The sequence below is a fragment of the Colossoma macropomum genome, unplaced genomic scaffold (assembly GCF_904425465.1).
Source record: "Colossoma macropomum unplaced genomic scaffold, Colossoma_macropomum, whole genome shotgun sequence".
NCBI classification, from domain to species: Eukaryota; Metazoa; Chordata; class Actinopteri; order Characiformes; family Serrasalmidae; genus Colossoma; species Colossoma macropomum.
In genome coordinates this window covers 36,245,691-36,259,809 of record NW_023494790.1, presented here as the reverse complement: position 1 = coordinate 36,259,809, position 14,119 = coordinate 36,245,691, and the positions used below count along the sequence as shown (strand labels likewise).

Genomic DNA, 14,119 nt, shown 5'->3' with positions numbered 1-14,119 from the left:
ATCCTCACGGGAACAGCTCAGGGCACCACAGAACAAACGTTTTTTGTTAAGGTCCATTTTTTTATGTTGTGGGCAGCCAAAAGTGCCTGTAGTTGCAGAAACACCATGTACTGTTGTTTTTTGTATTGTACGTTTACCACGAGTCAAATACCATAAAAATTCATTAATTTCTAAAACTCTCATTCTTGATCAAATCAGTTCAAATCAAAATATATTTGTATAGCACTTTTTCACAAAGCAGCATTACAGGAGTCCAAGAACAAAGGCCTAGTGACCAAACCAAGGACGACAATGGCAAACAAAATCTCCCTACACTGTTAGAAATAAAGGTTCTGTTCAGGTTCATTTTTCGTTCATCAAGGTACAAACACTGTAAATGTTCCCTCAAAGGTTCAACGGTGGTTTTAAGGTCCAAATGTGTTTTTCCAGGTGAAAAATTCATATTTGTTCCTTTTCATAACCGAATGTTTTAAAACAGAACAATAAAATAAAAAGCAAGAGCAAGAAACACTGAGAGGAACCAAGGGGAACCCATCATCCTCTTGCAAAACAACAGATTAACCTGTGAAAACCAGTGACTAGTGTTAGAAGCCTATCAAAGACACATCTGAGAATTAAATCTGAATGAGTGCTACCCTTGAGAACATGTTAGCGTGAACTTAAAGGGGAACTAAATTAGTCATTTAATGGTTTAGCTGTAAACAAAGTCGTTCAGAGTGGTTTGGTGTGAAATGTGCCTTTCTAGGGAAGTCAACACTGTTCACCATTATAGTACTAGGAACCAGACGTCCGTATGTCTACACTACAAATGTCACCATTTTATCTGCCATTCAAAATGACCAGTGAATTTACATGTGTCTTATGAGTTTTTATGTCAATATATAAAAAAGTGCTAAATTGAAAAAAAAAAACGTTTTCTTTGGGTACTACTTTTTCCTTACAACGCCCTGCATGTACCTCTCTGCCCTGAACGAAGAAAGAAACTCCAGCAGAAACTGGAATCAAGGTAAGAAACGTTCATGAGTGAAATAAATTAGTCGTCGTTAGCCACCGTGCATGTAACACTGTTAGCCGTTAGCTTAGAACAGACTGTCTAAGTTGGCCACACTATAAAATAACTGTCTCCCTCGCTATCCTACCTCAGAAACTGGTAAGCAAAGCAGCAAGTCACTGACACCACCAATTCCCATTCGCCCGGGGTTTCTCTGCGTCTGCGCCGGCGGGTTCAGTCTCTCTCCTTTTTAGCCCTGTCTTCTTTAAACAGCTGCAACTCATTTGTGTATTCTAGTTCAAATTTATATGACTCTACGACATTTTAGAGACAGACCTCTTCAAAGTCCTCCGCATACTCTGCAATCCTTCAAAATAGGTAAGAAAACCGTAAAAATAAACTGTAAACAAAAGCCGCTGCTAGCGTTAGCCGTGCTGAACGGCTGTAGCTACAGGCTACTAACAACAAAAGCATGTTAACTTGCACACATTGATCTCAGTTGGGAATGCGGTTTTGAGAGGAAACATAGAGAAACCTTATAACAAAACAAAGTCGCAGGTATTAAGCCACACATTCCTAACCATTTCGTGTAATAACTTAACGGGGTGTAGCTTTTAGATCCATTAATTGCTTCGGACGTCAGGTTCCTACTAACATAATGGTGAAAAATTCTGACCCTGAATTTCTCTAGAAAGGCACATTTCACACCAAACCACTCTGAATGACTTTGTTCACATCTAGACCATTGAATGATTAAGTAATTTCACAAAATCGGTGGAGTTCCCCTGTAATTAAGTGTCATTTATCAATGATATGCCAATGTTTATCCACCCAGGCCAATAAGTTGAAGACCAAGATTGTGAAGAACACCCTGAATCCCGTCTGGAACGAGACTCTTACCTACTGCGGCATCACAGAGGAGGACATGTACAGAAAAACTCTCAGGTAGTCTCTCTTTCTCCTCCTCTCCCTCTTTTGACTTTCTTACTCTCCTATTATTCCTTTTGCCCACATCTGTTCTCCATTATTTGTGGTTCGTTATTCAGCCCTGCCAGAGGACACGCTTTTAGCTCATCTACAAGGTCAAGTTCAAAGCAGTGAAGCAGTTAGCGGTGTGTATTACGAGGTGGGTTCTCCCGTTAATCTCCTCCGCTAGAACAATCCTCTTTAGCTTCAGATAGCCAGCGGCTAGGGCAAGCAGCTGCTGCCGTTCCTGGGCTGCTAAAGAAAAAGAAGATTCTTCTTCTGTTGGCTGGACATCCGTTCCTCGGCAGCGATACAGATGAAGCAATGTCACACTCTTTTTCTGACTTACTCACTGCTGGTGTAGCTACTGCTGGTGCTAGCTTGGATGCTAAGACCAGTGAGAAAACAGTGTCAGCTGGACAGCCACCCCCCCCATTAATAACTTGGCATAAGAACCTGGACTCCCCTCCATGTCCAATCTTGGAGCCTGGACATTTTTTCCGATGTGGCCCAGCCAGAACCCATCAGCCATCCATGACTTCACAACAAATCTGTGATGACTTGTGGCTCTTTTGGATGGTGGCCATTAGTGAGCATGGCTGCTCATGCACCCTCGGTTTCCCACTCGGCAGTTGGGAGACGCTGCTGGAGAGGCCTTTGATCAGTGTGTCCAAGTTGCCTCCATCCAGCCCTTTCCAGTGTTGGAATGCTGGCCCTCAAAGATGCCCACTGTCCAACAATTGCCAGCCCTGGGCATGTCAAACCGGGGACCTTCCGGGCCAAAATGTATGGAGATCAGCGTTTACCCTCATCTACCACTCTGAATTCAGTTCATGAAGGTCTTGCTAATTAGCTGATGAGCTGAATCAGGTGTGTTTAATGAGGCAGTGAGCTGAAGTCTGCAGTGTTTTGGCCCACGAGGACTGGAGCCTGACACATGTGGTCTAGACTGACTCTAGAAAAGCTCTGGTGAAAAGATGCTTCACAGAAGCACAGCTTCAAACAAACAAGGCATATAGTACCTTTGAGTCTCACTGACCACTGACCTTGCCGCCCTTTCTCCTGAAAGTCAGTGCTCTGACTCATGGATAGCCAGATCACCTCCTGTTTACCCACAACTGCATAAAAAATCGGGGGATTCTGGAACCTGGTGGTTTCTGGTTGGCTATAATGCTGCGTATTTGATCATCAAAAAATGTGTGACCTTCAGCCACAGTTCCAGCTTCAACTGCGGGTGTGGCTGCTGGAACAGATGTGCTCCACTGGTGACCGCCATGATTCCTTATGTCGCTGCCAATGCTAAGGATTTCCAGGGGTAATAGTTCCTCTGAAGGACGTTTCAAGAAGTGCTTGATGAATATCAAGTGAGTGGAGTTGCTTTCTGTAATTGCTTTCCACAGTTTTTGGTGATTGTAGAATTAAACTGTGAGCTAATGCTATCGTCCTAGCACCATTTGTCAAATGAATCATAAAGCTAGCTCTCTCAGTCTTTCCACTGTGCCAGGCCTGCTGCCTGACAGGCTCTTGGGTAATATAGCTAGCATTCACAAGAAAGACCAAGCTTTATACTTTCCTAAGCATTACTGGTTTACACTATTCCTGTTCACACTATCGTGGAGCTTTACCTGGGCCTGAACTTGATCTGATCAAGTTTTGAGTCCAAACGTGACCCCACCCAAACTACATTATCAAGTTTTCAGTCCGAAACTGACCTGAGCTTTCTGTCTGAAACTGACCCGGACTGGCCTATTATCATCCAAAATAAAAACTGATATATAATGACAGCACTGGTCAAATTACCACATAATGACAATAAAAAAATTGTCATTAGATCATGAACAAATAATTTATTAAAAAGCAGAAGACAATTTGATGAAATAAAATAATCAGCTGCCCAAAATCAATCTAAAAATAAAATCATGACCACCTCCTTGTTTCTACGCTCATTGTCCATTTTATCAGCTCCACTTACTATATAGGTGCACTTTGTAGTTCTACAGTTACAGACTGTAGTCCATCTGTTTCTCTGCATACTTTGTTAGCCCCCTTTTACCCTGTTCTTCAGTGGTCAGGAACCCCCATGGACCCTCACAGAGGGTACTATTTGGGTGGTGGGTCATTCTCAGCACTGCAGTAACACTGACGTGGTGGTGGTGTGTTAGTGTGTGTTGTGCTGGTCTGAGTGGATCAGACACAGCAGTGCTGTTGGAGTTTTTAAACACCTCAGTGTCACTGCTGGACTGAGAATAGTCCACCAACCAAAAACATCCAGCCAACAGCGTCCTGTGACCGCTGATGAAGGATTAGAAGATGACCAACACAAACTGTGCAACAGCAAATGAGCTATCGTCTCTGACTTTACATCTACAAGGTGGACTGACAAGGTAGAGTGGACAGTGAGTGGACACAGTGTTTAAAGACTCCAGCAGCACTGCTGTGTCTGATCCACTCAGACCAGCACAACACACACTAACACAGCACCACCTCGTCAGTGTTACTGCAGCGCTGAGAATGATCCACCACCCAAATAGTACCTGCTCTGTGAGGGTCCATGGGGGTCCTGACCGCTGAAGAACAGGGTAAAAGGGGGCTAACAAAGTATGCAGAGAAACAGATGGACTACAGTCTGTAACTGTAGAACTACAAAGTGCACCTATATAGTAAGTGGAGCTGATAAAATGGACAATGAGCATAGAAACAAGGAGGTGGTCATAATGTTATGCCTGATCGGTGTAGAACCATGAACACTCAAAGAACCATTTGCATGATTAAAGCGTTCCTCAGATTGATGTAGAATGTGCTGTAGATGGTTCTGTATAGAACCCAAAAGCTTGACATCATAACAACAGAAGAACCCTTTTGGATGCTATAGAACCAACCTGTTCAAAAAGGTTGTGTATAAAACCACTTTCATGCACATTTTCCATCAATCTGAAGAACCTTTTAATCATGCAAAGGGTTTTTTGAGTGTTCATGGTTCTATATAGAACCATTTTCTTTACTAAAGAACGCTTGAAGAACCATCTTTTTTTAAAGGTATAGATATTTTCAGTGTAGATAAAGTTTTCATCATTATCAGTTGTTGCTGAGCCACATATGATCTCGTAATGTAAATACACGCCTGAGGACAACTTTAAAACCCCACCATTAGTACAGTTGAGAGCACAAGCAAAACAAGCTAGCTATCGAAACACTATTATTAGCTAATGGGACTCTTTTTACTTACAGGAGGTGATGTTTATCTTCACTGCATATAAAGTGTTCTCCACACAGCAACACTTCTACATGCTTAATTGGAGTTTTCTGGGGGTCCCCCGACTTTGAGCTCTGCCTTCCCGAGGTGCTGGATTAGAAATTTCTTACTCAGTCTGTTTCCAGCCTAATAGGTCTATGCTCTCTCCCACTTTTAGCACAAAATCTTTCATGGTGGTCCCTACATTCTTCTTACAAGATCAAGATGTTATCCAAGAGTTCTATTTCTTTACGTAGAAATAACGTGAGGCTATTTTTGAGCACACAAATTAAATTTTAACATCCTTTTGGCTGCATTCAACTGAATTGATTTGCTGTTTTATTTCTGTTTCATTTTCTTTACGTTCTGCTTATTTTCTCACAAGCATTGCACTATCCACCTTAGCAGAACGTGAAGCACAATCTGATATTTCACAATTTTTTTGTCAAAATTGAGAGGGGTAGCTTCACAAAACATGTCCACGATCTGCTGCAAGTTATGCTGTAAAGCTTGAAATAATAATTTTCAAAAATCAGAGGTGTCGGTCAGATTTTTCAGAACATGTCATATGTTTTTACGCATTAACGTCACATGCACAACCTCAAAAAGAAGATCAGCCTCAAAGTTTAGGCTTCAAATGCAAAATCAACATTACACTAATGAAGATTTAATGACAATAGCATATAATTAACTCATATCCATGGAAGACACGTCCTTCACCTGAGTTCTCATTGAATACTCTTTGCGCTCACAATCATTAGATTCATCCACTCGGGGAAGGGGTCTGCGTGTTATGTGCAATTACACATTTCCACCAGAGAGGTCACAAAATCACCAAAAAATCTCCATTTGCATAGCACAGGGGTCGGCGGCGCAAATGTTCAGATGAACCATTTTGTCCTTTCAACAAAAATCAAACCACCTTGGGAGCCGCAACATTTAATGTCCATTTTATTGAAGTAACGTTTTACCATCTCGGCTGTAAATATGTCTCAGTATGTGCTAATGTAGTAATATAGGCTAAAAATATAAACAAAAATGCTCTGCTTTAAGCTTTAGCTCAGCTATAGCTGCTTTTCTCGCATCTCCGGCAGGAAACTTTTCCACAACTTTTCGACTTTTACGAGGCTGTAGTCAGGTTCTCATTGGCCAGCTTCTTTTTCGAGTTTTCCCATTCCACCTTAAATGTCGCCAGAATGTAACTACTGCACCATTTAAGGTGGAACGGGACAATTTGAACAAGAAGCTGACGAATGAGAAACTTTGCTTTGTGACTTTTTAGTGTTTGACAGTTTCTCGCTGCAGATTATATGGAGTGGTTATGAACGCAAATACATCCATTCATCTCCAAATTATTGATGTTCGTCTTAAATCTTTCTCTTTGCCTTTTCATTAGCTACTAGCTAGGCTACTAGCTGTTTGCATTGCTATGGTGACCAGCAGTCTGCACACCAACCTTCAGGGTTAAAGGGTGAATTAGCAGTTCTACATTAACTCCAGAGTTTAAGACCATTTATTGTTAAACTGTGTTGAACGATCAGCAGAGCTTTATTTTACTGTAAAGGAGGATTATTTTATATTTACCTACAAATCTAATTCTAGAGCCTCAACAGGGCAGTGCAAGAGCCCCATGTTGCCGACCCCCGGCATAACTGTTGACGTCAGTAAGAAGCTACAAAGCCAGCCCTGCGTGTGGTCTTTGATGGTTCTCATTGGAGCTGTGTCACTCAGGCAGGTGTGCCCCATGTCTCCATTACTGTTTGCTCCTGTCTTTCACTGATGCCTGTGCTGGTCAGGAATAAGGAGGCTGTAGTCACTCAGCATCGCCACAGGGGTTGATTTGGCATCCAATAAGCGTTCTTAAGGTTACATCCCTCTCGCGTCAGTCGTCCTTCGTTGCCTTCATGTCACTACATTTTATCATCTGGGCTCCCCCTGCGGTTAGATCTGGGATGTATATGAAGATGTAGGCCAGTTTCATGCTGCACCAATCAAGTATTTTCAGTATTGCATGGTCACACAATATTGGTTGTGTCTTTAACTCTTGCTAACAGTCCACATGGTGCGTCCAGTCAACCTCTAATGTCCTCAAAGACATTATTCTCATGGCATTATGTGCACGGTAATATTGAAATTGTCAAAACTGATATATTGCACATGACCCAAATGTCTGAAACTACTGAGATTGTTTGGCCTTATTACCCGGCCCTACCTGCAGCGTTCCTCTACGATTGTTTACTGTCAGCACATTCTCTCTGTTCTGTTCTCTCTCTCTCTGTGCCTCTTCCAGCTGTAGTGACAGATTGAGGTCAGAGTTACTTCTGGGGGGCATTTAATTTCACTGACCCTTGGAGAGGTTGTGAGTAGTGTGTTTGTGTGTTTGTGTGTGTGTGAGTGCAAAAGAAAGGGAGAGAGAGAGAGAGAAATAGAGGATGGTGGTGGGTGTCGGTCTTCCCGGGCTAAGTTAGACCGCTCGAGGCAGGTGAGAACTCATATTAACCTCCGCGGAAACAAACACAAATAGCACGCACTCAACAAGCGCAGGGGGATGAGAAGCATGTGTGCGAGAATTTGCGGTGTAAAAGTCAGAGACCCCCTTCGTTTATTTCATCTCCAGCCATTTTACACAAGTACAAGCTATTCATTTGTTAAGAGCAGGAAACTTATATAAAACTGAAAATTACAATGACTAAAAATAATATCATTGTTTTCAGTATGTAATGAATCCATCCTTTACCTTTACTGCACCTCCCATTCTCGTAGGAAGAATCTGGACGGATAATTAAGTCCATGCTCCAAAGTTCAGTCGTAGTAGTTGGTTGCATTTAGACTCATCAGTGGAAACTCCTGTTTTTAATTTTCGTCTTCCTTACACTGTTAGAAATAAAGGTTCTGTTCAGGTACATTTTTTGTTCATCAAGGTACAAACAGTGTAGATGTTCCCTCAAAGGTACAACAGTGGTTTTAAGGTCTGATTGTGAACCTTAAATAAGTTTTTCCAGGTGAAAAGTTCGTATTTGTACCTTTTCATAAACAAATGTTTTAAATCAGAACAATAAAATAAAAGTCCTGGAGACGAGACGGGGTGTGTGGAGTCAGTACAGCTTAGAACATATCATTTCAGTGGATTATGGTTCAGTTATGTTCCCTGACTAAAGGTACTGAGATGGACCCTTGAGGGAACCATCCCAATGATAAGAGGGGTCTTGTCCCAGAGACAGTTTGCAAGTGGATTATCTTATGTCTCATCTCCTCAGAAACATCTAATTTAGCCATTTTAGGTTCACATGAGAAAGAAATTTGCGAGCCAGCTAACATCTCGCAGGATACACCAGCTATGTCCTTCCATTTCTCACAAACGGAGGACTTATTTCTCAGCCACATCTGAAGGATCCTACAAAATGGGACAGCATTTAGTGATGCAATGGCAGAGAATTACAGCCCTCTTCAGCTACATCCATAGCTGTGAGACAGGGAGGATGCTTTTGTTGGGAGGATGCTGTAACTCATGGGTTTTAAGACGGAAGGATGGAAGAGGTAAAGTGGCAGTAGGTGCACACAAGTAAAGAGGATCTGGAGGATCAGGATTATGTCTAGATGAGGTCAGGCCACATAAAAACGCAAATGTAAATACGTTCAAAACAGAGACAAATCCAATCGTTCAAACCACTTCAGGAGGTGAATTGAGATGCATTTAAGCCACATTATAACAGTGTAAACACATACGTCTCTCCAAGACACATTCGACAACCAAAACTCCTTCCAGTACAACCAGAAACCCTTCCCAGTACAACCAAATCCCCTCCCAGTACAATCAAAACCCCTCCCAGTGCAACCAAACCCCCTCCCAGTACAATCAAAACCCCTCCCAGTACAACCAGAAACCCCTCCCAGTACAACCAAACCCCCTCCCAGTACAATCAAAACCCCTCCCAGTACAACCAGAAACCCCTCCCAGTACAACCAAACCCCCTCCCAGTACAATCAAAACTCCTCCCGGTACAACCAAAACTCCTCCCAGTACAACCAAAAGTCCTCCCAGAACAACCAAAACTCCCCCCAGTACAAAACTTGTCCCAGGAAACTTTTCTGCAAAAGTAAAACAGTTTCTTGTAAAATGTCTCTCAATGTTTTATTTTTATGGGGCTGAAGTCGCTTCTCATTCGCCAGCTTCTTTGAATTTTCCCGTTCCACCTTAAATGGTGCCTGAAGCGCCAGAATGTAACTGCTGCACTATTTAAGGTGGAAATGGAGAATTTGAACAAGAAGCTGGCAAACAAGAAACTGACTTCAGCCTCATGACTTTTTAGTGTTTGTCAGTTTCTCGTTGCAGATTAAACGTATCAGGAAACCAGCTGGAGTGATTATAAACGCAAATAAGTCCATTCATCTCCAAATCATAAAACGATGTTCGTCTTAAATCTTTCTCTTTGCAGTTTCGTTAGCTACTAGCTAGGTGAGATTGTTGTATGTGTTGCTAGAAGACCAGCAGTCTGTGCTGATCTTCAGGGTTAAAGGGTGAATTAGCAGTTCTACATTAACTCCAGAGTTTAAGACCATTTATTGTTAAACTGTGTTGAACGATCAGCAGAGCTTTATTTTACTGTAAAGGAGGATTATTTTATTTTTACCTACAAATCTGATTCTGCTGTGGAGCCACAACAGGGCAGTAAAAGAGCCGCATGGTGCCGAGCCCTGCCCATGGTGATTCAGCAGCTCTGCGATAAGCTGTCTATGCACATTACGTTTACTGGGAGTTAGCTTAAGAAGATCTGAGCCGAACTGCAGATTGCAGTTAAGTTAGCTTAGTAATGAATAACATACACTGGGTTCTGTCCACCAGCGTTTCTTTTCCATTAGCAATAAATCATCTTCTTAGCTTTCCATTTCGACTTAATTTTCCCTACACTGAACTTTTTAAAGCCTTTGTAGAGCCTTTTTTTGGAAAAGGGTAAAACGATGGATTCCCGTTAAACTCTCTGTTGGCAAATTATGAACCGAATGAGCTGTTCTGCATATAAATTGCCGACTTCACACCGGTCTGAAATTGATCCATGGCTGCTTTAAACCCCTCCAGACTAACTAGGCAGGCTTTTCCAATAGCCCTGCCGACTGAATGTCATCTGTCACTCCAATAGCAGAGCGATCATTTACTCTCATGTAAAGATTAAGTAGCTTAATCTCTCCATCCTTCTAGACTCGTCACTCATTATTATTATGATCATTATTCTCTCTCTTTCTCTCGCTCTCTCTCTCTCTCTCTCTCTCTCTCTCTCTCTCTCTCTCTGGTGTCCCTCTTCAGCATAAGTGAGTGTGTGGCCGGGTTCTCATTTTCCGCTGGGATGACAGGGTGACGAACACTAAATTACCGGCCGGTCCTTAAAAGACTATCGACCCGCACCGTTTCCCGGGGCAACGCTCGTCTGGCATACCGCGCATGCTTTTGCATGGCCTGAGAGTTCCGGAGGCCGGTGACAGGACCCAATTTCACCACTCTGCTCCCAGGGCTCCAAACAGAGAGACAGAGGGAGAGAGAGAGAGAGGGAGGGCATAAACAGAAAGAAAAAAGAGACTGCCTGAACAAAGACGATCCCAATACAGTCAGAATTCAGGACCCTCAGAAATAGGCGTACACAGACTTCCTCTTCTTTTCTTGCGCCGTCTTCTGCTCGTCTTCTACTCCGCTTTGTTCTCCACCTCTGCCCGCCTCTCCTCTCCTCTCTCCCGTACTGTACCTGCGTTCACTTTTTTATTTTGATGCCTTCACCTTTTTTCTCTCCTAGCTCTCTCATTGGCTGTTGCCTGAATCACTTGTTCACTTTCTTCAGAACATTTTGAGTCGTAAAAACCAAACATGTTTGAAAATATCGGAAGGCTTGATCAGTAAAGCGGTAAAGATTGACTTGTTATTACTACCAGATCATCCGCGCCCTTAATCGCTTCCTACCGAGCTCTTATTTTGTAAAAATATTTGTTATAAAGCGGCAAATCAGTGTTAAAATCGGGCTGAACATTATAGTAGTGTGCACTCAGCATACGGTTGTCTGGTATCCATGGTGCTCAGGCATAATAACGAAGCTTGTCCACTGCCTGGAAAACTATAGTCAAAAACAATTATACTTTTTTTGTAGAATATGTTTATGAATTTTTGACTACAAGTATAATTTATGTGTTTCACATTCACGTTTACTGACAAAATTTAGAAATTGCTTAGTGCCTTTGACAGTACACGTTTGCATGTTCGGACCATTTCTTTGACGTATAGATGTAGGCCCAATCCCATTTCACCCCTTGCCACTTAGCCCTACCCCTCCATTTTGTGCATTCACGTCTAGGGGTAGGGTGTCCTGATTTTTGTTGGGTGGAGGGGTAGAGTGGCTACATGGCACTCCAAATGGAGGTTTTTCAGAGTCGAACTCCAAACAGAGGGTTATGAGAAAATAGAAAAATTGGCAAGATGGCTGAACAAGAGAGCAAAGAAACCCACAAATGTGAGAATTTTCTTCATATCACTGAAGAATTAGGGGTGGGTGATAATAAATAATTGCCCCCTCTTTAAAGTCATATGATTCCCTAAATGTAACTAAAGCCCAGCAGTGAGGAGCTGAACTTTACCCTCCTCTGCTGTCACTGCAGACTGGCAGGGTCGCCTACAGAGCAGCGCTAACAGCCTGTTCCCATTCTTATCATCCCAATGACACCTGTTGGAACGAAAAAAGATAAGGCATTTTAACTGGGTGGTTCAGTGATCAGGGCTTCGGTGTCATTACAGAACTTTTTTTGCTATCTTCTTCAGACTGCACATGCAAGCTATATGTGTACAAAATAGTAAACAAATTAACAGATGGTGATGCAGTATAGCAAACTGACAGGCACGGTGCTCGTAGCCTAGCTTAGACCAGCTTCTATAGGTCTTTAACTGAACTATGTTTTTTTAGCTAATTAGCTAGTTAGCGGTGATTATATGAAGCTTTTATCTAATGGAAACTATTACAGCTGTTCAGAGATAAAGCCCATGGGGGGGTCCTTCAGCCGTTGTATTGGATGGTTAGGAGAGGATGCTGTTTCCACAGTGACTCCCAAGTTAGCGACCTACGGTTTGTTGTTCAAGAATTAGCATTTGGCCTGTGTTAGCAAGAGAAAATTCCCACACAGTACCTGTTTGAGTGAAAATTCCTCAATAATATCTGAATAATACACCGTGACCCAGAAGGATAAGCGGTTTAGATGATGTATGTATGTATGTATCTGATTTATAGGGTAAAATTGAATGTTTTCCAGCCTTTCTCAACATCCATCTACTTTAAGAACTTGTCAAAACAATACAGTCGCTAATGCTAACAAATCGCTAAAATTACATCAGCTTTCCATGACTACTTGTCGTTGTTTTGCTAGTTCTCAAGAAGCATTCTGTGGTCAATAACCCGCCTCCCTGGAGATCTACCTTCATGTAGAGTTCAGTTCCAAAACCATGGTCAGTTAATCAAGGCCTTCTGAAAACACCTGCTAATCATGCAGTCCGAGGCCTTGATGATAGGTTCCAATGCAATCAGCCTAGTCACTGACCTTGAGCTGTAGTAGGAAGAAACATCAGTCCAATGCTGAGCAAAGGAACCATGCGATGGACCGGTCCTCTTCCGTACAACAGTGAGCTCCATTCCTACATTCCGGTCTTCAAGTGAAGGGCTGAGGGCAACATTGCGAGATTGGAATAATGAACTAATAATGAACTAATCATTCAACTTTTAATTCCAATTAAATTATTCCTGGCACAGAAGGACCTGGCGGCCAACCACTGACATAAAGAAAAACCTATCGTCTCTCTTTAAATAAGTCATGTTTTCATTCGTGTCAGCCCAGCGACATGAAGCAGGGCTGAATGAGTAATTACCACAACTTCATTCATTCCTGATTAAACTGTGCCTGAAGGCGCCGTTATCAGAACACAATGGGAATAGCATTTTACGCTTGTTCTTTTTTAATCTGAGTTTAAGTACTTTTAAGAGTCTCCAATCTTCCCCCTCGGAGGACAGAGCTCCAGTTGGCACGAGTGGAATGCAACATGTCTTTGCGGCTGCTGAATGACGTCAAGGGGTAACCTCAGTGGAACATTAAAGGAATAGTAAAAAAAAAAAAGTACAAAATTTGTAGTCCATAGTCCAGCAGCCAAACAAGATTTGGTGTCCTTTAGTGTAGCGCTGGAACTACGAGGAAAACAAACTAGCTAGCAAACACTAGAAGTGAACAGCCACCCAAATCTTTTCCAGAAATACATCCCCAAAACTTATCTTAGTCCAATTAAACCACAACTAGTCTTTATTTAGGTTACGTAGATAGAGTTATTATTATTTTTTTTTAGTCAGTATAACTTAAACATACTGACCATGTTCATGACCATGTACATACTGACCATGTACATACTGACCATGTACATACTGACTATATTCATGACCATGTTCATGACCATGTACATACTGACCATGTTCATGACCATATTCATGACCATGGACATACTGACCATATTCATGACCATGTTCATGACCATGTACATACTGACCATGTACAAACTGACTATATTCATGACCATGTTCATGACCATGTACATACTGACCATGTTCATGACCATGTTCATGACCATATACATACTGACCATGTTCATGACCATGTACATACTGACCATGTTCATGACCATGTTCATGACCATATACATACTGACCATATTCATGACCATGGACATACTGACCATGTTCATGACCATGAACTATAAAAACTTCACTGTGTTGCTGAAAGCAGTGGACAGCCATTTTAGACAATGGGTGTTGTGTTAAATTCTGTTGAGAGGCATTTTGGGCAATTTTGTGACTATTGACTTCTATTGTTTGTTAGCAACATTAGCCTCGTAGCTCCAGTGCTAACCTAAAAAAGGTACA

General features: G+C 42.1%; 1 protein-coding gene across 1 annotated transcript in view; it reads left to right on the top strand.

Annotated features, from left to right (window-relative positions):
* Positions 1 to 14,119, top strand: part of LOC118808897 (double C2-like domain-containing protein alpha) — a 62,752-nt gene that overhangs the window by 31,161 nt on the left and 17,472 nt on the right. The window contains exon 5 of the mRNA XM_036571779.1: positions 1,827 to 1,936. Coding sequence (XP_036427672.1) covers positions 1,827 to 1,936 — 110 coding nt within the window. The remainder of the gene's footprint in view (positions 1 to 1,826; positions 1,937 to 14,119) is intronic.